Source organism: Orbicella faveolata, unplaced genomic scaffold, assembly GCF_042242905.1.
Source record: "Orbicella faveolata isolate gen_17 unplaced genomic scaffold, um_ofav_v1 contig_3, whole genome shotgun sequence".
Classification (NCBI taxonomy): Eukaryota; Metazoa; Cnidaria; class Anthozoa; order Scleractinia; family Merulinidae; genus Orbicella; species Orbicella faveolata.
This window is the reverse complement of record NW_028301558.1, coordinates 15,531,030-15,553,274: the sequence shown is the minus strand read 5'-3', so window position 1 is coordinate 15,553,274 and position 22,245 is coordinate 15,531,030. Positions and strand designations below refer to the sequence as shown.

Genomic DNA, 22,245 nt, shown 5'->3' with positions numbered 1-22,245 from the left:
TTCTCGGAAAACGGAATTTTACCTATGACGAGCGCCTGAAATGTCTTAATCTGCTTTCGCTTGAAAAGAGGCGCTATCTTTTTGATGTCACATTTTTGTATAAGGCACATTATTTAAATGGATAGTTGAATGTGGATGTATTTCCGTTTCTGAACTTTTATTCTCAAGATGATGCGTATAGGTTTAGACATGTTGATGACTAATCCTTGAAGACAAATTTTGCTAGAACGACTACTTTTAAAAACACTTATTTTAATAGAATTGTGGAGTTTTTAAGTCGGGAATGAAGAAGTTTTTAAGTGAGGAATGAATATTTGATTTATTTTTTTTCTTGATTGTTATTACACGATTATTTATTTCGATTAGCTACATGGTGATCTGTCTCGCATGGAGTGTTCCACTCTTTTACAGATTATCCTTATGGCTTTGCCTGTTTGTGTATGCCTTTAGACTTGATAATTGCCATTAAATTGTAATAAAAAAATAATAAATAAATAAATAAATAAATAAACGGAACAAGCTTGTGCCTCAATACAATTAAGTCACACCACTGAATCACTCAACCGAGTCAAGGGCTTATTCGAGTATTTGTCAGAGAGCTCGAGCTGTCCAGAGAGCCCCAGTATACAGACAGGCCAGGTTACTCTGCACTAAATGAAGGCGTGGTCACTAATAACTCACGTCTAATCAAAATGGCGGACGAAGAGTTGGCTGCGATTCGAGCGAAGCGTATGGAGGAATTGCAGTCGCAATATGGGGTATGTTCTTTTGATATGTTAGCCTTCCTCCTTATCGTTTGTTTAACTAACACTTTTGTGAAATGCAGGGTCAAAATGCAGAGCAAATGCAACAACAACATGAGGCTATGAAAAGGTTCGTTGATCGAGTAGATTATAGCATGATCGGTAAAGTAAAAATGTTTAAAATCTGAGGTAATTTTTCCGATATTTTTTACCGATCTGTAGTTGTAACGATTTATTGTCAATATTTTTGCGAATATTTAGTAGTTACTAGTGAGATGAACACTGTCGCACACATAAACATTTAACCTGAAGTTCAGCCTTTGTTGTCATCAGGGAAAAAATATGTGGCAGTGTAATTAAAAACTCGTGCTTAGTTAACGTTGATTCCCCATATTCGTATGTCTTTAGGGAGGCTGAAATGAGAAACAGCATGCTGTCACAAATTTTAGAGCAGGGAGCCAGAGCAAGATGTGAGTTGACGGTGGTGTTGAACTGTTAATTCATGTATTTAGTTTTTTCTAAGAAGGGACACTAATGAATCCGTCAATCAGATTGGTTCTTAGAGTGGGCCGGATCTTCATTTTTCTACCACAATCACATACCACGGTCACAGTAATGCGCGTTATGTGTGTGTGGAAAAGGTCAACAATTATAAAGAGAGAGGAAAACATAAATAAGTTATTTACCGTCTTAGGGTCGGTCAGTATAGTGAAAAACTGAGACCTTGCACTTGAAAATGCTACATGAGACTTCAGGCAGCATTTTCAAGACCTCAGTCACAGCTTTTCACCAATGTCTTAAAAGGGACAACTAAATACAGGAATGGTCCCAAGCTCCACGCTTGGTGGGAAAGAATCTGTGGTGAGCCAAGGGCCTCTTCATGTGAGCCCAGACACTGGGCTGCCTTGGTTACAAGGGCAAATTTTGATTTCTGTTCATGTGGGAAATTTCAGCCTTGTTGACCAGGATGAAATCTGAAAGATAGGACTAAAATGTTGCAGCATGAAGTTGTATCATTCAAAACCTTGGTAGCTTCGTGGACTCTTTTGACTTTACTAAATATTGTTGTTATTGAAGCTAATTTGCATACTTCTGCAGTGGAAATGAATGCAAGGCAAAAATTTATGCCATTTTGGACACTATGTTTAAAATGCAAAGCTATTCTGTCAAAAAAAAGTTTCATCCCAGTTACCCGGCCCAAGTGTTCATATGGAAAAATTTTCATCCCCGTTGCCAAGATCTTGGTTGGATCCTGGTAACTGGGCTAGCCCACATTCTCATATGAACACGTTGAAATTTTTACAAAGGAAAGGGAGAGAGAGGTGAGATCTCCAAAACACTTGGTCTGCCCAGCTCATATCAAGAGGCCCTAAATATCATCTTGATTAGCCTGAACAGTAGCTCATGGGCTACCCTGACTAGTGCCTTGTCAGCTTGAATAGCCCTCCTGTTAGCCTAAGCAGCATTGAATCAAGAATGGTTAGCTCTTAAATAATAGGGACCTTATTCCATTCTTAAAATGTGGTATTATTTCTGTCCCTGTTGGCTTTGTGTTCCCAGTGTGATCCTTAGATAGGGTACCTAAATTGTATCAGCTCAAATTGCAGTTTGTAAATGCTGACCTAGAGGAAGAACAAATGATCTGTTAAAACTGAACTATCCGCTAACTTACAATGTTATAGAAACAAGAAAAACTCTTTTGGGTTTGGGTCTTAAATAGAGTATCAATTTTCATTTGCTACATCCTCAAAATAATAGGGTCAGGGTTGAAGACCCTCCACAGGCACACGCCTATCCAAAATTTACGGAAGTGCCCCCTCTGGGTATACTTTACTCTGGCAGTGCCTCTCTCTGCCCAGGTGTATAAATATGTACTGGCCAATTTAATCCTAGGAGTAACTTAATGCTACAGAAACTGGGACAAGCTCTGGCTGTATGGGCTCCTGGCCTAACTTTACTTAACAGTACCTTAGTGAGTATACACTGCTAAAAAGGTATTTATCAGAGTTTGGTGAGAAAAACCATAATGAAAATGAATTGTGTTAATTACTGGTTCTATTCTTATCTTTGTAGTAAACAGCATAGCATTAGTAAAACCTGAAAAAGCAAAAATGATGGAAGGTATGTTGATACAGATGGCCAGGACAGGACAGATAGCTGGAAAGGTAACTATGGCGTTTGACTACTCTTCAAGGCCAGGTTACACCATTCAATTATTTTTCTTGCACCTTGAACTGCAATCAAATGTAGTGTTGTGAGTTGCGAGAAAGTTTCAAGTGTAACCCCTATTTTGTCACTTTGTCACTTCCTTTTTTTGTGCCGAGAGTTACAAGAAAATATCTTTTGATTAAATATTCCCAACCTTTTGCAACCTTACAATGTACAAGACAAGTTGGAAGGTGTAACACCCCCCTCTGTATCTTGCAATGTTTGTGTAACCGTGTGTTGCAAGCTGCAGGAAAAATTACCTCATTTTACATGGCAATCAGTCCTCAAAACATAGCTCGAGATCAGAAAAGTAAACAAACCTAACACCTTGAAAGAAAATTGTAATTTGATATTGAGGGAGGTTAGAATTGTAGTTCACATCGTGCAACACAGTGGCCATACTCTAGCTACTAGGTCAACCAAGTCATGCATCCTTGGTTTACGGCATACATCTTTGATATTGGACATCCATGTTACGTGGTCAATTGACACCTGTCTAAACAAGGTATCCAATGACCAGTATCAAATGACTATATCGCAGGCTCAGGTTTATAGCCCATCGAGGTCATATGTTTTTTTGAAGTTGACCGCTGCCAAGGTTAACTTATTGTAATCGGGAGCCCTGCTTTTAGGCTTGGCTAAATTTGTATATGGAGCATATGCAGGCAAACGACATCATGGCAGCCATATTGGTGTTCCAAAACAACGAAACGGCGGCCATGTTGGTGTACCAAACCAATCCTGTGGGAGTTCGACTATTTTCTTATTTTAACACTTTCTTTTGTTCCAATAAATTTGCATGGCTGCTGGACACGTGAGTGAATACGTTCTACTGCATTTATATGAGTGTACTAATTTCAAGATTTAGTTGTGACTTTCTTCACTCACAGCACTGCATGTATTTTCGTCATCTTACTCCTGTAACATCGTCTTATGTTTCAGTTATCTGAGTCCCAGCTGGTTAGTCTTCTCCAGGATATCAGTGAACGAACCCAAAAGAAAACTACAGTTAAGGTATTGTTTTGAAAAAGTACATGAAGACATGTGTTTACATGTATTCTTGGTGATCTGAATGACAGAAAGAGGGTAGAAAACAATTTTTTGATGCTACTTCATTTTGGAGAATTCATTTTCCTGACTGGCACAGTTTTGCAGATTGCAAATGTCACGGATGTAGATTCAAGACATTAGTCAAATTTTAATTAGCAACTGTGCTATGTAGCCTTCAAACTGAGAAAAATACCAATAAATACTGGCATAGCTTGGCATGGAACAGAATTGTATTGGCCGTTTTCACACTAGAGACGGATAATCCGTCTACGACGGGCTATCCGTCCATTACAGATAATTCGTCTTAGTTTGAAAACGGAACGGTGCTCATTTTAGACGGATAATCCGTCTATTTATATCCGTCCAATTATCCGTCTATATAGACGGATAATCGGACGGATATAAATAGACGGATTATCCGTACAGGGTGAACCCTCCTATCTACCCCTATGGAATTCCCAGTTTTAATAGTTTCATACTTTCTTTAAACATGTTTGTTATCGAAACCCCAAACCCCCTCAGAATTTGGGTGGTATGATTATTTTCTGGAACTGCATATTAGCATTCTTTCTAATTTTACTGCACGCTCATTAGTGTCTTGCCTCTGATTAATTTTTACAAGTTCGTCGTTTGTAATCCGTATCAATCTTTTCCATTCTCGACCACCCTTGTTCCTTCATGTTTTTTTTATTTCTTTAGTGTTTTTCCATCTCTTAAAAAACTATTTTTTCAGGTTTCCTTCAATTTAAAGGTAATTTTGTAAGTGGCCAACATAACGCTAAGTCATACAACTTGGTGTAGTCTTGCTGTGTGAGTGGGTACCACTAGTTGAATTTGCTACATTACTTTCTCTGCAGTGTTTTCCACGCTGTATGGACTACGTATTTTAACTGCGAGAAAAATATATGCTTCTTGATAGATCTTGACAACGCAACTGAACAAGTTGCGAAAATATAGTGTGAAACTCAGGCATGAATGGGATTCGAACTCATGACCTCTGCGATACCAGTGTAGTGCTCTACCAACTGAGCTGACAAGCCAACTGGGAGCTCGTCACGTTGCGATTTCGCAGTAAACCCACGACTAGAGGTCGACACACAAGGGGACTAGTCCGTGCGACAAGTCCCTGCAACTAGTCCCCTGAAGAGTTTACACGAAGGGACTGGTCACAGGAAGTTGTCCCACGAACAGTTCACACAAAGCGTTTTGAAGAACAAGTCGCAGGGACTTGTCCCAAAAATTCAAACCAGTTTGAATTCGTGAGACGAGTCGCAAGGACCAAATGTTAGTCCCTGCGACTAGATTTTGTGGCAAAAATGACCAGTTCACACGATGGGACTTGCCCCCGCGACTAGTCCCCTCGTGTGTGCCGACATAAAGTTGTGTTCATGCATGCATAACTGCGGTGATCGTTCCTGAAGTACATGTATAGTGTTGGCACTGTTTGCCCATATTCATTTGTGTTCTTGTTTCAGTTCAACAGAAAACGTATTGACGATTCTGATGACGATGACGACTAGTGATAAGTGTTTCCCACTTCAAAAGGTAAGCCGTCCTGTTGTACTCTTTTTGTATCCTTCCGCTGTTCACATTTAACAAGTGGAAAAAGTCTTAGCCTCAGGGAAGTGATAGTATCACAAAAGAATTGTAGAGAAAACGCTACACGCATAGACAAGCATTTTGTATATTTCTTCAACCAGATTGATTGTCAGATTTAGTCATTTTACTTTAGAGTTCAAATACTTACAATGTACGCTCTTCAAGTATAAATTTCAAGCAGTTCAATGTGGTTCTTTTTTTCTTACACACAGATTACAAAGCTGAAAGTTGTGCATCAATGAGTCAGAGTTAATCTACTTTGTAATTAAAAAAAAATCCCAGTGACTCCGGGAAGAGGAGAAAAAAACGCTTGGTGTAAAAACTCTCTCCATTCACACAAACCCAACCAGTCAAGTTAAACTAGGTTTAGCAAATTGCCAAAAGGTGATGTTCGCAGGTTTAAAAAATATGTGCTCTTGGCTTCACGCTTAAAACGTTCACATCAGAAGCTCTTGTCAAGAAAATGTTACCATTGGGATGATTTAAAAACTTTATAATGATTGTTGTAACCCTTGAATTCGATCGAAACGTGATAAAATTTTACGTTAGCAATACGTAGGAAGCAGAAAGGTGTGAAAATAAAGAAAATCGTCAACCCACGTTCGACTCCGCGGTACGTTTGTGGTGGGCGATAACAACTCGTAACTATGTAGGTGTGAACTTATATGTAGCATTAGCCTGCAGTGCTGGCGTATTTTGGGCGGATCCAGTGTTAAGGCCGGCAAGACCGCCATATTGCTTTAGGTAAACATGCACTGCAGGCTAATTTAGCATCATCTTATAGCGATTTTCAGTAAATCGCGAACTCAGGACTTCAAACCCTTCTAACGATTGCGTTTTAAGCTGTTTCACACAGCTGTTGTTCATGTTTACGAAACGGAGAAATTTAAAAACGCAGCTTTATTTCTACGGTTACGCCTCCCGTCCGGTGATTCACAGATTACTGATAGTCGTTGTGATGTGCAACAAGTCGGGGATTCCCAAATAGAGAAACTTTGATTAAACGGTTTTTTTTTTTTTTTTTTGTCTATTGAGAGTCTGCTGTGGGATGTTTTATTACGTGCCTGGAAATGCGTTACCTTGAATATTTTGGGCATGTCACTTGCGCAAAATCTGTGTATTTCATTATGAAGAAGAACCAGCTGTTATGTTGGTGAAGGCTTCCTTGCTTTTTTAGTAGCAAAAGAGTGAAGTGAAATAAAGATACATTCGTGTTATTAGGTACAGTTTTATATTTTCAAATTGCTAAAATAAGCTTTACATTTATCATTTAGAAATATTCTTTCTGTACATGACTCTTTAATAAATACATGGTACTTTGATGAAGTGATGAACATAACACAGCATATTTCAAATATGCTCATCTTCAAAGAGGTTAGCTGCGATAAGCTTTGACACCATTCGCGTGAATAGATGTCCTCTCAAAAGCAACCCGACACCGAACCAGTTATTTACTAGTAGACTTCCTCATATCCAGCATTAACTCCTGTCCTTGGTCGAAATAGTCTTTGTTCGATGTCCGCAAATGAATCCTATCGTTTTTTACAATTTCTTTGCCTATCCGACTATGCAGCCTCCCCTTCTTCCGACGACAGGTGAGCATTGGGGTCTGAGTCCGAATCGAACATGCCACCCTTTTGTCGAACTGTGTCCTTCATTCGCCTGTTGTCAGCGGCAGCTTTCTTCCACACTAGTTCCAGTTCTTTATCGACGCTCCTAAGATACAAATAAACAATTCATTGTTCATATTCAGTTATATATACTCAAACAGTTTGTCAACAAAGCGCCACTCTAGAAACTCGCCTGTCAAAGCGAGCCAAATCGTTTGAATAGTAGTGGGGGTAGTATAAAATGGTATTGAAACACAAGTGGAAAACTGGACGTTTCCAAGTACGATTCGTGGGCTAGAGAATTTTCATCGCCAAATTGGAGGCAGAAAGATTTTCTAAGGAGCACGAGTCGCGCCCTAAGGGTAGGTGGTTATACATTGTAAAGGGATCTCCACTAGCGTGACAGCGTGACACAGACAATTACACGTATTCGTGTGACCGTACGCGCCTTACCTGTTCTCTCCGATCATTAATTCCAGTTGACGTTGTTTTTGTCTGACCATGGCGCGAAGATTATTGATTTCTCCTTCGTATTGCTCTTTGAGTTTGTTGATCTCCTTCTCTTTCTCCCGCAACCTGATCGAGATAAAAGACAACTGTTATCCCATCTGTTCCGAAAGCTAACGGGGGTTTTGGTGGTTGTTTTTTTTTTTCTTCTTTAGTCTCTTACCTTCCCGTAACTACAGCGACCTTGTCAGTGGCCTTTTGCCGGTATTCCTACAAGGAAAAATAATTGGTTAAATATCATTTAAACAGGCACAACCATATTAGTCTTAAAGCACGACAACCACAACACAAAAAGCTGAACGAACAATTGGTTCATGGTTCATGGTTCCCACAAACATCAGTTTTCAAAATTCCCTGAATTTTTTTCCTAATGAAACTAAAATTTCCCTTACCAAATAAATCCAAAATCAAGTCTCCCGTTTTGCGCTGGCGTCCAGTTCTCGCGCGATTCTATCCGCGCGTTCAACGATCAAATACAAGTACGAGAAAATAGAGGGCTGTGAACAACCTACCAAAATATCAGATATAGAAGCGGCTTCAAGCCTCCCCTGACAACCGCCCTTTCCACCCATTAGTTCTTTAAGACTGATAACTTTTCAACAAATTTTTCATCTGCGCTATGGAAAAAAATTGAGATCACCGTGACCCAAATGTTTGTTCCAACCTTCAATGGTACTAAATCAGCCGAGTTAATTATTTCAATTTTTCCAGACTTTTCTTCCAAATGTCAATTTTCCTTGACTCAAAATTGAAGAACTTTTTTTCATAGCCATTTCCTGAGATGTGCCAACCCTGCATGTTTCCAACTTTGACTCGGAGTTTTGTTATAACTTAACAACAGTTTATTACCTCAAAAAATGTCCCTCAATTTTATCACAATTGTCTGCCTTGAGTTGAATTGTTTTATCTTTGCTGTTGTTGCAAATTAGTTAAACCCTACCTGGAGTTTTTCCTCGAGTCCCTTAATGTTCTGAGTTCCAGCAAGGATTTTAGAAGCAGCTTTCTCCTGTTGAACCTTCTGTGTTTTGACCTGCAAAGAAAAGATTCAACTTTTTTAATGACAAGATCTACAGCCACCAGGGACGCCAAGAAGCTAAGTTACCATGGTGACAGAGTAATGCTGAAAGAAACTACAGTGTACATCATGGGTGTCGCATGTTGGAATTTTTTGCTTTACATTTCTCACGTTCACCGTTAGTAATCCTTATTAATGATGTTCCCTTTTAACCATTCCTTGACCCTGACTGGTTAATTATACCCAATAGGTCTTGCGTTTTTGTACCTTTATAGTCCACAATTATTTTCTCATGCTTTTCCGTCGATTTGAAGGCAGATTGGTGGCCGACAAAGACAGAAGATGACCACATCGTGACAGCTTCGCACAGAAAAAGAAATCAGACTTCACAAGACATAGATATAATCTCGTGATTACAAACCGAGCACATGCACGGTGTGAACTTACAAATTGTACGTAGTTGTCCCTCTCAGCGGCTGTTTTCTCGGCCTATCGAAAAGAAAGGCGGATTTTAACTCTGTCAGTAATTGTGCTAAAGCAGTTATCCATCGCATCTTAAAACTTCACTGACAAGCTAGTGCTATATTTAAGAACCAATTTATCCTAATCGACGTCAAGCAAAGAGGTAATGAGGATAAATAATTTGGCAGTTTTTTCTGCGCTCCGTATTTACCTGTCCGGCGTTGAAGAAACTGCACCCTTTTCTCACGGCCTCTTTCGCAGCCGTTATTTGAACAACGCTATGCTCGAAAAAAGACGCGCTGCATAACAACCTAACTAACGGTTGCGAAGATCGTCATGTGCCTAGTTACGCGGGCGAGTAAGATGAACCACCTCACGCGATGTGATTGGCTATCCGAGACGGCAAAATGGCGCTATTGTGCCAGCTCGGAATTACCCGCTTTATCCCGCAAGAAAATTGTGTCCTTAGCCCACATATTAAATCCTTCATTGACCAAGTTTGTTCCCTCAGGTTAGTTGGACATTGACCTCGTTCTTCTTTTTCTGCGTGTTAATGAACCTCGACTGTGTCTCGTTGGCCAATATCCAGCCATCTTGATCTCACGCTTAGTCATAACCCGTATGTAAAAATCCTCGTTCCCAGGGACACCCTTCTTTACAAAACATGTCTGCTAATCAGTGCAAAGAATTCATATTTCGGGTTCAGGAATTTTAAAAATATTTAACTAACAGTCTCAAAAGCATCATGCCACGCCAAACTTACCACAGTAAGAACTTGGGACAGTGTCTCTTGTGCTGTCAGCTCTCGTTCCTGTATGTGTTCTAACTTCCGTTGAAGGAACAAAAACTTGCGCTCTGATTTCCTGTGGACATAATAAGAGAGTCTTTTCATTCAGTTTCCAGGCAGACAAATTCTGAAAGCTCCAGACAGACCCAGACGTAATGTTTTCTAATGACCTCATGGCAGCCATATTGGTGTCCCAAAACAATGAAAGGGCGGCCATGTTGGTGTACCAAACCAATCCTGTGGGAGTTGAACTCTTTTCTTATGCAAACACTTTCTCTTTTCCAATAAATTTGCATATGTGCTGGCCACGTGAGTGAACACGCCATATTCACTTCGACACAAACCCAGGCCGACACTTTCCGTTCGATAAAAAAATTGGTTTAATATCTGGAAATTTCCAGTGACGAATGGAACAGCATTTTCCAGAATTTCTGGAAAAGAAAACAACCTCGCGAGGGCAAATACCATAATTTTCGGAAATTTCTTATCACGAATGTTTGTTCCTCCCAGAATTTCCGGAATTTTCGGTTGACTGGTTCGAATTTTGAAAATTCAACGATTTTCAGATTTTCCAGTATCTTTCCAGGGAAATTTTCATTCCATTTGCCGCTCTTTCGAAAGTTCCTGAATTTTCGGGTTGAATGCAATTGAAAGCGCCCCCACAATCTCCGGCAACCTACAATGGGGCTGATAACAGAATTTTACTGTCTGAAATCTCAATCAGAAGAGAATTAAAAAAGCCCATGGAAATTATGAAAGTATTGGGAAGTTATGTGCGCCAAATATTTCGGTTTTCTATGTTTCGGTTTTCTTTTTGCACCTAAAGCTATAGCTGACAACACGGCATATTTGCTAAGGCTGCACGAGTTTCTATGAACGTGATATAAAGCTGAAGAAACACAACCAAGGGGAAAAGGAGACGCTTATCAGTTATTACAGAGGTAACTTTGTGTCAAATTTCCAAAGCGTGTTTCACGTTTAGACATTCTTAGCTCGAGATTTTTGCCAGGCTTTGAGAATCGCCCACAGTCAGTTCATTGCTGTGGTTGTACAGTAAATGTTTCTTTCAAATAATTACCTAAAAAGAAAAGCCATGAAAAGAATCGTCAATAAAGAAAGCACTCACTTCAGTGACTTTTTATAAGCTTCAAGTTCTCGTTCAAGTTGAGCGTTTTTTGCTTCGGCGTCTGCAATTCAAGAACGCAAACAGTTACAAGTCCATTTCTTTCTTATCATAGTTGCACACGAAATAAAACAAAACACAAATCATGCATGTACCTGCAAACTTTATGGCTACGTTGCTCTTTTCCTTCTGGATTGCCTTTAATATGTACAACACAAACACAAACAAGAGAAAATGAGTAGAACCAAGCAAACATGTAGGATACTCAGTGCCCCTCGGTTCGTTCAAATGGACGATAGCATTTGTCAAGCATGTGTAAAGTTATGTGCTCTTTGCACAACTGGGGTAAGGAAGATAAAGGGTGTGAATGGATGTATCTCCCTTTCATGTTAATTTAAACTCAATCGTGGAAGTAAAAAAGTTACTTACCTGCAGTCGAGAGTTATACTCCTCTGTCTCTAATTTCGTCTTAGCTTTTAAGTCTTCAAGGACGCTAAAAGAATGATAAGCGGAGGAGTGTTAATATTATTTTACCCTATACGTTCCTTGTAATGTTAACAGAGGTGATCGTGATATGTTTGCGCGATATTTTTCTAGCGCTTTCAACCGTAAAGCATGTTTTATTTTCCCACACTTCTCGGCACATTTCGTTTGTTCTGCCCTTGTTATCATTCGCGTGTGACACTCTAGCCTGTTCCAGGCGTTCGCATAGTTGAGGAGCAAAGTAAAAAAAAAGGCAAGAGAGAAACTAAGAGAGGAATGCAGAGTGGGAAAGCAAGAGTGCTTTCACTTGTCATCCTTATCCCCCTCTATTTCTTCTCTCGCCGGTGTACTTGCAGCTCCTAGACTGTTCAAAGCCCTTTATTTTTTCCTAATTTATTTGATCGTTAAACGCGCGGATAAAATCGCGAGAGAACTAGACGCCAGCGCAAGACGGGAGACTTGTCAGGGTAGGGGGTGGGGACCGAGAAAAATATATTCCGTTTGGCTCGCTACGCTCGCCTCCCCGCCCCACCCCCGCGTGCTTCGCGCTCGCTTCGCTCGCTTTTTCTTTCACTTGCGTTGAAAAATAGAGAGGCTGTGAACAGTGCAGCTGCTCCAAACTCGCGCACACCTGGAGCAGGATACAATGACTCCTTTTTTCCCGCGCTTGTCACCAGATAACCTGTTTGGCCTTTCGTGCGCTTCCAGCATTTTCTCTTCCGCACGCTCATAGTGATTTAAGTTCTCAGTATTACTTTATGTTGGCTTCTAGTTTTAAGACAGCCAATAGAAAACCTCTCCGAGAAAGAGGCAACTGTCTGATGAAGCATATCACCCTAACACCACAGCTCCTACCTTCTGCATTCATCCATTATCCTCAAATGTTCCTGAACTGACATCTTGTGCTCTTGATCTGCTACAACAGACTCGTGCTGCCGCAGCAGGTTGCTATGGGAACGACGCATGTCATCTAGCTCCGTTTCTAGGCGTCGCTGAGAGGACTCTTGACTTGAAATCCGCTTCGACAACTTGGAAACTACATGCAAGAAAGCAATAGCCACACTTCATAATAGCAAAACAACCCGCACTCAGTTGTTCACGAAAAAGGCAACATACAGCCTGGCCAACGAGGCAGAGTTTCTGAGTTATTTTATTTCACTTAGTTTTATCTTTTCTTCGGGCTTCCCTCGCCGAGATATTCAGGATGACAAGACCAGACCACGATCTACATATACCGCTGAGTCCAGTTCTGGCCATCTCTGTGTTATGCAACGCTAACATAGCGTTGTGTGACAGACAGAGTACCAGAACTGGACTAGACCACAATCAAACGTGACGGTTGGACAATTTCAGAGCAAAATAAACTGTTCACAGACTTAGTATTGACAATGTAACAGTCTCTGTGTCTCGATACGTGTGACGGCGGTCATACCAACCTTCCTGTCCGTGAACCCGCTGCATTTCCTTCATTTTTCTGTCTTTTATTTCTTGCTGTTCCATCAACAGAGCATTCTCCTCCACCACAAGCTTGGCCTGCTCCTGAAGCTGTTGCCTACAGAGGAAATCGGAGCGAGGGAAACACCTCACCGTCAATCAGTTGAACACATAACGGCCTGTTCTACGTTGCGCTGGCAATGTGCTAGCCTAACGTGTAGCCCCTCCCGCCCCTGAGGAAAAACAGGGGGAGGGTACGGTTAGACGCAGGCTAACCATGTGCGCAAAAGAAAAAGCTACACAATTCCTGGCATCAATAAAAGTAAATAATTTATAATCGTTTCATACCATTCGTCAGGACCAAGGGCATCAGGACTGGACTTACTAACGCTCTGCAATCAACAGGAAAAAGAATCGCGCATGAGAGGTTGGAAAGCAGTTGTGCTGTTTGTGCTAAGGATGATAAAGTTTAGGAGAGGATGATCCAAGAGAGCACATCCCCAGCCCTATGATAAGAGAGGATTACACTCTGTTGTCATGGTCGAATTTCTCATCGTGTTATCGACATATAATCAAGCTCACAGGTTTTGAGAATCTAGGAAATGAGCACTCTCATAGAGAAACACATTCTCTCAACTGGTGATAAAACAATGTCTACAGACAAGGAAGGAACCTACCATATGAAGTTGCTGATTTTCCTTAACAACTTCCATGACTCGCGCCTTAAACGCATTTAACTCCTCCTAAAAGTGAAGTAAAGCGAGGAAAGGAGTAAAAACAAAGCCACGGCGGCAGTACCATGGACATCAACAGGACCAGTAGACCGTTTTTGTATTCTTGGTAGTGGACTGGAACTAGCTTGAAACTGAGGCTAATGCGTGGAGTCTTTTCAAATGCAAATGACATAAATCTCTTTTTAATGATATTCCCCCCGCATGAGCCGCCATTGCAAGCTAGTTCCAGTCCAATACCAAGAATACGAAAATGATCTATTCCACTGCTAGTAAAACACAATTTTGCGGGAAACTAATTTCAATATGCTCTCCTCTTGAGTGAAAGATTTTCTAGCTGCTTTGGGATTGACCCCTTCATCATAATAAATGGAGTCAGCACTACTACAGGCAGATTTAGCAGAGATAACGCAACGGGCTAACCACAGGTCGAATATGGGGCATAAATAGAATGCTACCACGGTCTGGTCGCACCAAAATGCGTAATATCGTCACGGTGTGATCGCAGCAGCGCGAACACCAAGTTGTGTCCAGTCTCTTCCGCGTTTCTCGCGTGCTTCTTTGAAACTATGTTGCGTCTTTGCTACACACGCCTTTTGTCGGTCAGGCTTCATATTACTTACATCGTAAGTTCTGATCAACTGTTCCTTTTCCTTCAGCCTATCGTCATACGCCAAGAAAAGAGGAGCCAAGAACTTTGTGTTCACCTGAAAAATGTGAATTGTTACAGCCTTAAAACTCCATTTGATCAATTACTAAAATCAACCATTTGATCAAATCACATCATTTTTCACGTACGTTGATTTAATCAACTCGAAGTCGTATCGTTTGATATGAACGTATTGCAAGAAAACGAGACTTCCCGAGAGAAACAAGTCTCGTCATAGCCTGTTTCAGGCTCTCGGTCAGTGGGAGCGATCGAAAAAGCGGGCGGGCGACGAGCGGGATCTGGGTAAGGAAAAGGAGAGGTTTTCTCTCCCAGACCCCACCCGTCACCCGCCCACGTTTTCGATCGTCCCCACTGACCGAGAACCTTGAACAGGCTAGTCTTGTCACACATGAAAAGCTGCATGAACGCTTCTATCCAACCTGCGACCAGAAGTTCTTTTTGAGAAAGTGGTAATATAATTTTATATGTCGCTTTGAGCGGTACTGTGTACCATCATTTGATACCTACCAGCCATGGGGCGGCTTCTTTCTTGTAAGGCAATGCCATGCCTTCCACCTCCTACAAGGAACAATACTAACTATGTTATAACTACAACGGTTGACTCAAATCAGGTTTAGCTCAAATCTTGAAGGTACGATACCTCAAATGACACCGGTCGATATTTAGCTTGATATCTGCTTAGTTCTACGTTGAGTCGATGAACTACAGGAAGGAATAACATAAACATCAGAGTTCAGTTACCATTGCAAAAGATTTTTCCCTTACGAGAATGCATTTTGGCCATACATGTACTTCTACCACTAGATATATGGCGGAGGGAAAAACCTTGAAGGGGTTTATTTGTTGCCAAAAACAGTGCCACAAAATAAAGAAGGACAGCAGGAATGTATTAAAATGAACACCAGAACGAAGCCGAAGGCGGGGCAGACCCAAGACAACATGGAGAAGGACAGCAGAGAAAGAGAGGGAAAGAGCTGGGTAGAAGACCTGGAGCGAGGTGCACATTGCAGCAGCCGATAGAGCTGGTTGGTAACAGGGTGTAGAGGCCTTATGTGTCACTTGGTATGAAGAGGATAGGTGAAGATGAACGATGGGGTGCTGTAATCTCAGCTATCAGTTTAATTTTCTGCCCGTTTCTTAGCTGAGAGTTCAAATGTTGTCCAATTCTCAGCTTTCTGTTAAGACCCATCCGGACCCTCAATGAAGGCAAAAGAAGTAATTATATCAAACCTGTATCCCGCAAAACTTTCTGTTCTTGGTGCAAGTCTTTGATTTGTTTTTGCAAAACTACGGAAGAGACACCTGTGAGAAGTGAGAACAAAAAGGCTTGTTAGGTCCAAGCCCAATATATGAATTCTCGTCACTTACTGCCATACAGGTCTATTAATGATAGTTGTGAGAATTTGGTGGAAATTATGCAATAGCTAAGTCCTAACTTATCCCTGACACCACACCTGACTACTTGACAAAAAGATTGAAGCTGAAAGAAAATCAACGGAGCATTCAAACTGGCAAGACATAAAATAAATGCACTACAAATCTAACCAGTTCCCTTTTGGAGAGAAAGTGCCAGTTGCTTCAAAGCTTTGTTTTCTTCCTGTAGCGAAGTGTTCAGTTCCATCAAGGCCGATTTCTCTGACTCAAGCAGTTCAATTCGTCCTTTGGACAAGCGATAAACCTCGTCATCCCTTACAACTTGTACTTTCGTCACTTCTGCTTCAGTCTTCTTGATCGCCGTTTCAAATTCGACATTCTTTTCACGACTTTTCCTTGATTTTCTTTCAGATTTTTCATGTCCTTTCCTACTGCCTGTCTGCCCGCGTCGCGGACTCTCTTCTCTGTCATCTCTTCGTCTTCCCTCTGTTTCGACGCCACGTGAGCTATCCGAAGCATGTCTCCTGTTTCTACTATGTTTTCCCTCAATCTCATCGCGGTAAGACAAGTCTGAGCTCTGGCTTTTATGTCCAAGTCTCGCCTCATCAAACTGAGAGGACTCATCAGATATCCTATGTCTTGTTTTCCGTTCTTTGTCATAATATGAAGTTCTTATATTAGCTCGATCTTCTGCTCTGTCTCTTCTCTCTCTATCATAATACGAGCTGTTAAATTTATCTTGGTCTTCTCCTTTGCCCAGTCTTCCTTTTTCATAGTACGGGCTGTTAAGTTTACCCTGGACATCTCTTGTGTCCAGCCTTTCTTTTCTTTCACCATCTTTTGATTCCATATTCATGAAACTCATTCTTTCCTTCCACTGTGCCTCGGATTCTGCGTGTTTTCTCCTCATGTCTTCAAGCTCTTCCTCAAGCTGTCTTCTCCTGACCTCCTGTTCTTTAATTTTTCCTTGAAGCATTTCTTGGTTTTGCTCTAAAGCCTGTTAAAATCGAAAAAAATAGTGTGAATGTGTTGAGGTATTTTGCTTCTAGTCTGGATAACAGAAATTTTGCCTTTAACCTCTTTGAAGGTTTCTCTTGACTTGAAGGCTACATATGTAAGTCATGGGGGCAGGTCGGCTGTTAAATTTGTTGCACTGAAGATTGCCTTATGGAATATGTGCTCGTTTGGAAATTGTACTCTGTGATACGTTAACCTCTGATCGGTACAATTGCATCAATTCTGCAAAAGCCAATTCCATTCGATAGCAGGTTTCGCACCAATCAAGTTCGCTCTTTGAGTTTACATGACACTTTTTTGAGAGGCTGACCATGTCGGCTCTCTACTGTCTCAGTGTATCTTGATGTTAGTCTGAAGTTTAACAAAACTGGCGTCTGCCAGCTATTACTACTTTACAAGGTAAAAACTCTGACTGCATGAGTGACAGGTAGGGGTAACTCATACAACATCTTGGTGTGAACTCAAAAAGTTGGGAGGTGTGAACTCTTTTGGGTACGAAACCTCCACAATTCTTCCATCCTAGCAGGAATGGTACAAACCTTTCTCTCATGTGTAAAACTGTTGCTCTGTTCCTCAAGTCTTTGCTGTTGCAGCAAGTGCAGTCTCTGAAGTTCGTTCTCCTGTCGGCGTTGTTCATTCAGGAGATTGACTATTTGTTGCTCTTGCTGTTTAATCTCTGCCAAATCTTCACCAGCTGGGCTCAGAAGATTCACGCTGGACTGCAGCTGTTTTTGCTGTTCCTCTGGTAAATAAAAATGGGATAAATCTTGCAATTAACTTCTAGTGGTTGAGTTCAGACTGTTAACTAGTCAGCTGCATGAGTAGGTTTAACCAATTTAAATTACAGAGAAATTAGTCAGCGCCCAAAGAAAGTCAGGTCCACTGGGGTAAGTAGATTCTGTCCTTTAGTTGCCCGATGGGAAAGTTAAGTCTTTTGGGGGAAAATGTTTGAGGAAATTCAGACTAAAGAGGTACTGTAAGAGATGAAATTATTACGTTAATTTAAGAAATTAGGGGGGGGGGGGGCTAACAACAATAATTTTCAGGCTTGTACATCACAGTTACAGCTTGCCAGAAGGTCAATCTCAAAAATTAGTTTTCCAAACGCACCTTGTTAAAATTTGCATTTGCCACAATTTAAAGAACACACAATCTGACGGTGTAAATCTAAATCTTTCAATTTTGAGAAGCTTTTGCTGCCGTAGAGAGCTGGTCATTGCAAGATGGTTTCACAATATGGATCAACTAGCATCTAACATGATTCTCAGACAGGCTGAGGTTGCTCGCTCTCACTCTGACCTTGGACCACCTGAGTGTGTACCCAGCTACTGGTTGTCAAGATGAAGTAACTTCACCACATAAAGCTGGTTATTATATGGAGGTGAAAGTGAGCAGAGGTTTGATTTTATTCACAAGTATGTTAAAAACTGAGAGGTTGGGAGAGATACAGTGTACATGTAGGGCAACTGAACTTCCATCTTCCTCCACCTTTTATTCCTGGTTCATCCCACTTTCTTCGAGGTTTCCACAACTTTGTCCTCTTTCTATTGGAAAATATAGTGTAATGTGCAACTTTCACTTCTGTTTCTCCTGTTTCCCACAACATTGGAAATACCCCTTACCACCCTTTCCTCCACTGCTCTTTCATGAACTTATTGAATTCCCAGGTTCCTGTCTTCCCCCCTCCCTGCTCTCCTTACATGACTGTACAATATAGAGACAAGGCCCTTGTAGTGAACATACCTCGAAAAAATGTTGTCCAAATTTTCCACTATTCATTTTTAGACACATTGATCAATTCATCAAGTTCAGGTCCCAATAAAGGGAAAAAGAAGCAGATTCTGGTCACGTTCCAAAACTATACATGTAATTGTCTGGAATTTACTAACCCTCAGTCAAGATAAAGCAAGATCATACCTAGCTGCCTGATCTGCTCACATAACCTCTCCTGTTGTTGAAGAGCTTGTGCTTGTTGATCCTGAGAATACTTCAACTGCTCCTGCTGCTGTTGAAGGAATTCTTGTTGCTGTCGCACTAGCTCTCGCTGGAGTCTCACATCTGACTCACTGACTGCTGGACCTCGTGGTGACAGATCAGCATTCTGACAAAACAAATTTTAGTTCATTCCTTGTCTCCTGTTACAAAAACTGGAAGCACTACTGCTATACATGCAAAATCCACTTTGACTTACTGTAAGATACATGTACAGTGTGGAGGTGAACATGTAGTTAATAATATGAGATCATCAACTGAGTGCGAGGGTGATTCCCTTAACAGAATCAAGAATCAAAAAAATTTGATGTATTAAGTTTTTCAGTGGGTCAGACACTACAGCCAGCCAAGCATATAACCCAGAAGATATGTTTCTGCTACAGCATAATAATAAATTGTTGTTTTGTAGTAAAGCCTGTGGATCTGTTATTGATAGTACCACAAAATAAAGTAAAAAACATAAAACAAATAATTAGAAACAACATGCATTGATATGGCCAAGGCTAGACAATCACTGCCACGCATGAATACAAAACAACCACTATGCACATGAATGAGATTTAGCTACTGCTCCAGATACATAATATTAAAATTCTCATCCATTTTACCTCATTAAATTCTTGCTGCATTTTTTCCAAAGCCCTAAGCTGTTCCTGCAGCTTCCATTGTTGCCTGACAACCTCCTGCTGTTGCTGTTGTTGAATTCTCTGCTGTTCTAACTGCTCCTGATACAGATGTTGCTGTTGCTCCACCAGTGTTTCTAACTGTTTCTGCCTTTCCAAAAATGATGTCTCATTTGCTTGTCTGGCTTCCTCTAGTCTCTGTATTAAAACTGGATCCATAAACCCTTGGCCATCGTGGCTACTTCCAACAGACTGGCTTGGGCTTGGGTCTCTTGTCCCTTTCACTGGCCCATGAGCAGCCAAGTCAGCTTGTCTGTGTCTTTCTTGCTCATTGAGTAAATGAACAAAAGAAGAAACTTTGTTAGCTCTCTTTGCCTGCGTTTTGAAACTTGGACGATTACCTTCCTGCCATGATTGCTCAACTGGGGACTGGAGATCCTCTTGAGGTTCATAACCATCAAGCCCAGCAAATGTATGACTTAAATCTAGGGTTGCCTCCTCAATTGTTGCTTCAGACACTGGTGCATTACTTTCTGTCAAAGTATCTTTAAACTGTTCCCGTTCAAATGTGGTCCTTCCGTTAAAATCAGTTGTGTTCTTGGGGACTACTGGTGACATACAGCTCTCTGAATCCTCTGAGACATCACTCAGTGCAAGTTTTTGTGACACTCCTTCAAAGCCCAGTCTCTCCACCACCTTCAATGCTCTTCTCTGCTCATCTGTAAGTTTGTTCTCTGGTGGGTCTGAAGGTACAGGAGGCAGGGGCTGCCCCGGACCATCCAGTTGATCCTGTGCAGATCTTTTTCCTTTCTTTTTACCACGTGTAGGAGCCTCTGGGCTTGAGTCTCCTAAGTAAGGTGGGATGGGGGGAGGAACCTCACCATCCTCGTCTTGACCAGCATCTTCAGAGACTTCCTGTATCGTGTCCGGGGTTCTCCTCTTAGTGCTTGGTCTTTTCCCGTGAGATGACACTCCATCGACAGAGCCTTGCCCATCATGTTTACCCTTTCTACTACCTCTAGCACTGTGTCTTCGTCCTCCACTTGTTGTACTCTCTTCATCGTGGCTGGTGACATCCGTCAACTCATCACTGCTGCTATACTCACTTACAGACTCCTAGTGTTAATGCAAGCAAAATAAAAAGAGCTTAAAATACAATTTTGACCATAATTTGGAGAAGCAAGCCTTACACTGTCCTGAATAGGCACTTTGCATAACACTGTTTCATGACTTTATCAATGTGCAGTTCCAGAAAATATCATACCCACCCCAAGGAAGGTTAACGGAAATTCCAAGGTGGAGGTTTCCTCAGGAAATTTGGAAGAACTAAAAAATACTAGATGTCAAAGCCTACCATCCAGCCATTTTTTCCTATAAAAATCTTCTTTACTCCTACAAGTTTCAAGCCTAATTAACAGTCTTGCAAACTACGTCTGTCATGCTCTTTCCATTTGTAGCATCCATTATAGCATCCATTATGTTCCATGGTCATTTTTACATGTAATAATTGACACTAACACATAACAGGGTAACCTAAAGGAACTGTTGGTGACCTCCTCTTCTTACATGTATTTCTGATCTCCAGGTATTTAGCAGTTTGCATGATGTCATCATGGAAAGAAAGTATAGTACTAACAATAATTTAACATTATTATTCCATTAGCATGTGTTGGACAAATTGACATGATACTGATAGCCAACAAGGTGTGTAGCACCAAGTAGGCTATAATCATCTCATATCTAACAAGCACAAGTGGAATAATATTGATTTATTAAAATTATGTGTATGCTTACTTAAGACAATATATGCACATGTACAATGTATGTACATCTGCATTCAATAAAAGTAAGCTTAAAAATTTGGCACTCTTTGATGACGACTAGACGAACTTTACTTCCCATACCTCATCTTTTTCTTCATCAGCCGGCTGTTTTGATGCACCCTTCTTTCTCTTGTCCACTCTAGAATACACTACAGGCTCGATGACTTGGCCATTCTCGTGATCTAAAACATGATAAAAATGTTGTGATGAGTTTTCCTCAGCTGTTGCTCCCTCCACCTCCTCTCGTGCAGCAGAGGAACCTTCACCTTTTGATGCCCTGAAGTACTTCGTTGTCTTGTCAAAACTTCCTCCATCTTGCACAGTTTCATAAGCTACTTCTTCGCTTTCCAATCTTTCTTCGCGATCGTTTCGTTCAGGGACGCGAGCATCCCCTTCTCCTTGGCTTGCAGGTAGCTCGGCCGGTGGACGCTTCGACAAATCACCAATTAAAACCCTACCGATGTTTCCTGCCTCCCCCAGTGCCTGAGCGATGGGCGAAGGTGTTCGTCGAGGCCAAGTTTGAGTTAAATTCGTTGGCGTTCTCGGAACTGCGGCAAAAATGGCGCTTGGAACAAGTGTGGACGCAATATGGCTCTGTAAATTTACACAAAGATCGCGATTTAACGTTCACGGTCACATCAAATACGAAATCAAACCCGATGATGTTTACTTACCAATCCAGAAGGGCCATCTTTTGATCGTTTTGACTTCGACTTTTTCTGTTTCTTACCTGGCGCCATCTTGAAATTCCAGAGTGTTTATCGCATTAGTGCGCTTGCGCGAGCGTCTCCTTTTCAAACTAGTTGTCATAGAAACGAATTAGCAAGTAGGCGAACGAAAGTTTAGAGGACGCCGTATCGGTAAAGGCTCTCTCCCGTTTTTCTGATAATTTTTATTGTTATTATTTTGACCCTTTCGCACCTCAAGCCTTTGCGTGTCTCTTAGGCTTTCGCTCACCTCTCACAATGGGAAGTAAAAGCTTCCGACTTCAAGT

The 22,245-nt window shown here is 41.2% G+C and overlaps 2 protein-coding genes across 3 annotated transcripts; one reads left to right on the top strand and one right to left on the bottom strand.

Moving 5' to 3' along the window:
* Window positions 1-646: 646 nt before the first annotated feature.
* Window positions 647-6,199, top strand: LOC110041863 (programmed cell death protein 5-like). Its single transcript, XM_089297888.1, has 7 exons — window positions 647-758; window positions 827-873; window positions 1,152-1,213; window positions 2,817-2,908; window positions 3,894-3,965; window positions 5,477-5,546; window positions 5,813-6,199. Exons 1-6 carry the CDS (start codon window positions 693-695, stop codon window positions 5,519-5,521), a joined length of 384 nt encoding a protein of 127 aa, XP_089154014.1. The 5' UTR covers window positions 647-692; the 3' UTR covers window positions 5,522-5,546; window positions 5,813-6,199.
* Window positions 6,200-6,814: 615 nt separating this feature from the next.
* Window positions 6,815-22,040, bottom strand: LOC110041886 (uncharacterized). 2 transcript variants are annotated; one of them, XM_089297887.1, is made up of 24 exons: window positions 21,926-22,039; window positions 21,518-21,845; window positions 21,333-21,433; window positions 19,414-20,544; window positions 18,731-18,914; window positions 17,353-17,555; window positions 15,968-16,793; window positions 15,653-15,724; window positions 15,063-15,124; window positions 14,930-14,980; window positions 14,376-14,459; window positions 13,699-13,764; window positions 13,370-13,413; window positions 13,024-13,139; window positions 12,443-12,623; window positions 11,534-11,597; window positions 11,260-11,302; window positions 11,108-11,168; window positions 9,958-10,057; window positions 9,180-9,221; window positions 8,658-8,747; window positions 7,881-7,927; window positions 7,664-7,786; window positions 6,815-7,316 (listed from the first exon to the last, which is right to left on the bottom strand). In XM_089297887.1, exons 1-24 carry the CDS (start codon window positions 21,989-21,991, stop codon window positions 7,166-7,168), a joined length of 4,236 nt encoding a protein of 1,411 aa, XP_089154013.1. In that variant the 5' UTR covers window positions 21,992-22,039; the 3' UTR covers window positions 6,815-7,165. The 2 variants fall into 2 exon arrangements, with proteins under 2 accessions (XP_089154013.1, XP_089154012.1); XM_089297886.1 differs by having other exon boundaries at window positions 21,333-21,845; window positions 21,926-22,040.
* Window positions 22,041-22,245: the final 205 nt, after the last annotated feature.

What these genes read in the sequence shown, in the direction of transcription:
- LOC110041863 (XM_089297888.1), top strand. Translation starts at nt 693, where the DNA reads ATGGCGGACGAAGAGTTGGCTGCGATTCGAGCGAAGCGTATGGAGGAA. An exon ending in AATTGCAGTCGCAATATGGG is followed by an intron (nt 759 to 826) that starts GTATGTTCTTTT and finishes TGTGAAATGCAG; the next exon opens with GGTCAAAATGCAGAGCAAAT. An exon ending in CAACATGAGGCTATGAAAAG is followed by an intron (nt 874 to 1,151) that starts GTTCGTTGATCG and finishes GTATGTCTTTAG; the next exon opens with GGAGGCTGAAATGAGAAACA.
- LOC110041886 (XM_089297886.1), bottom strand. Translation starts at nt 21,991, where the DNA reads ATGGCGCCAGGTAAGAAACAGAAAAAGTCGAAGTCAAAACGATCAAAA. An exon ending in AAGAAGCCGCCCCATGGCTG is followed by an intron (nt 14,460 to 14,929) that starts GTAGGTATCAAA and finishes CACATTTTTCAG; the next exon opens with GTGAACACAAAGTTCTTGGC. An exon ending in AGTATAACTCTCGACTGCAG is followed by an intron (nt 11,303 to 11,533) that starts GTAAGTAACTTT and finishes TACATATTAAAG; the next exon opens with GCAATCCAGAAGGAAAAGAG.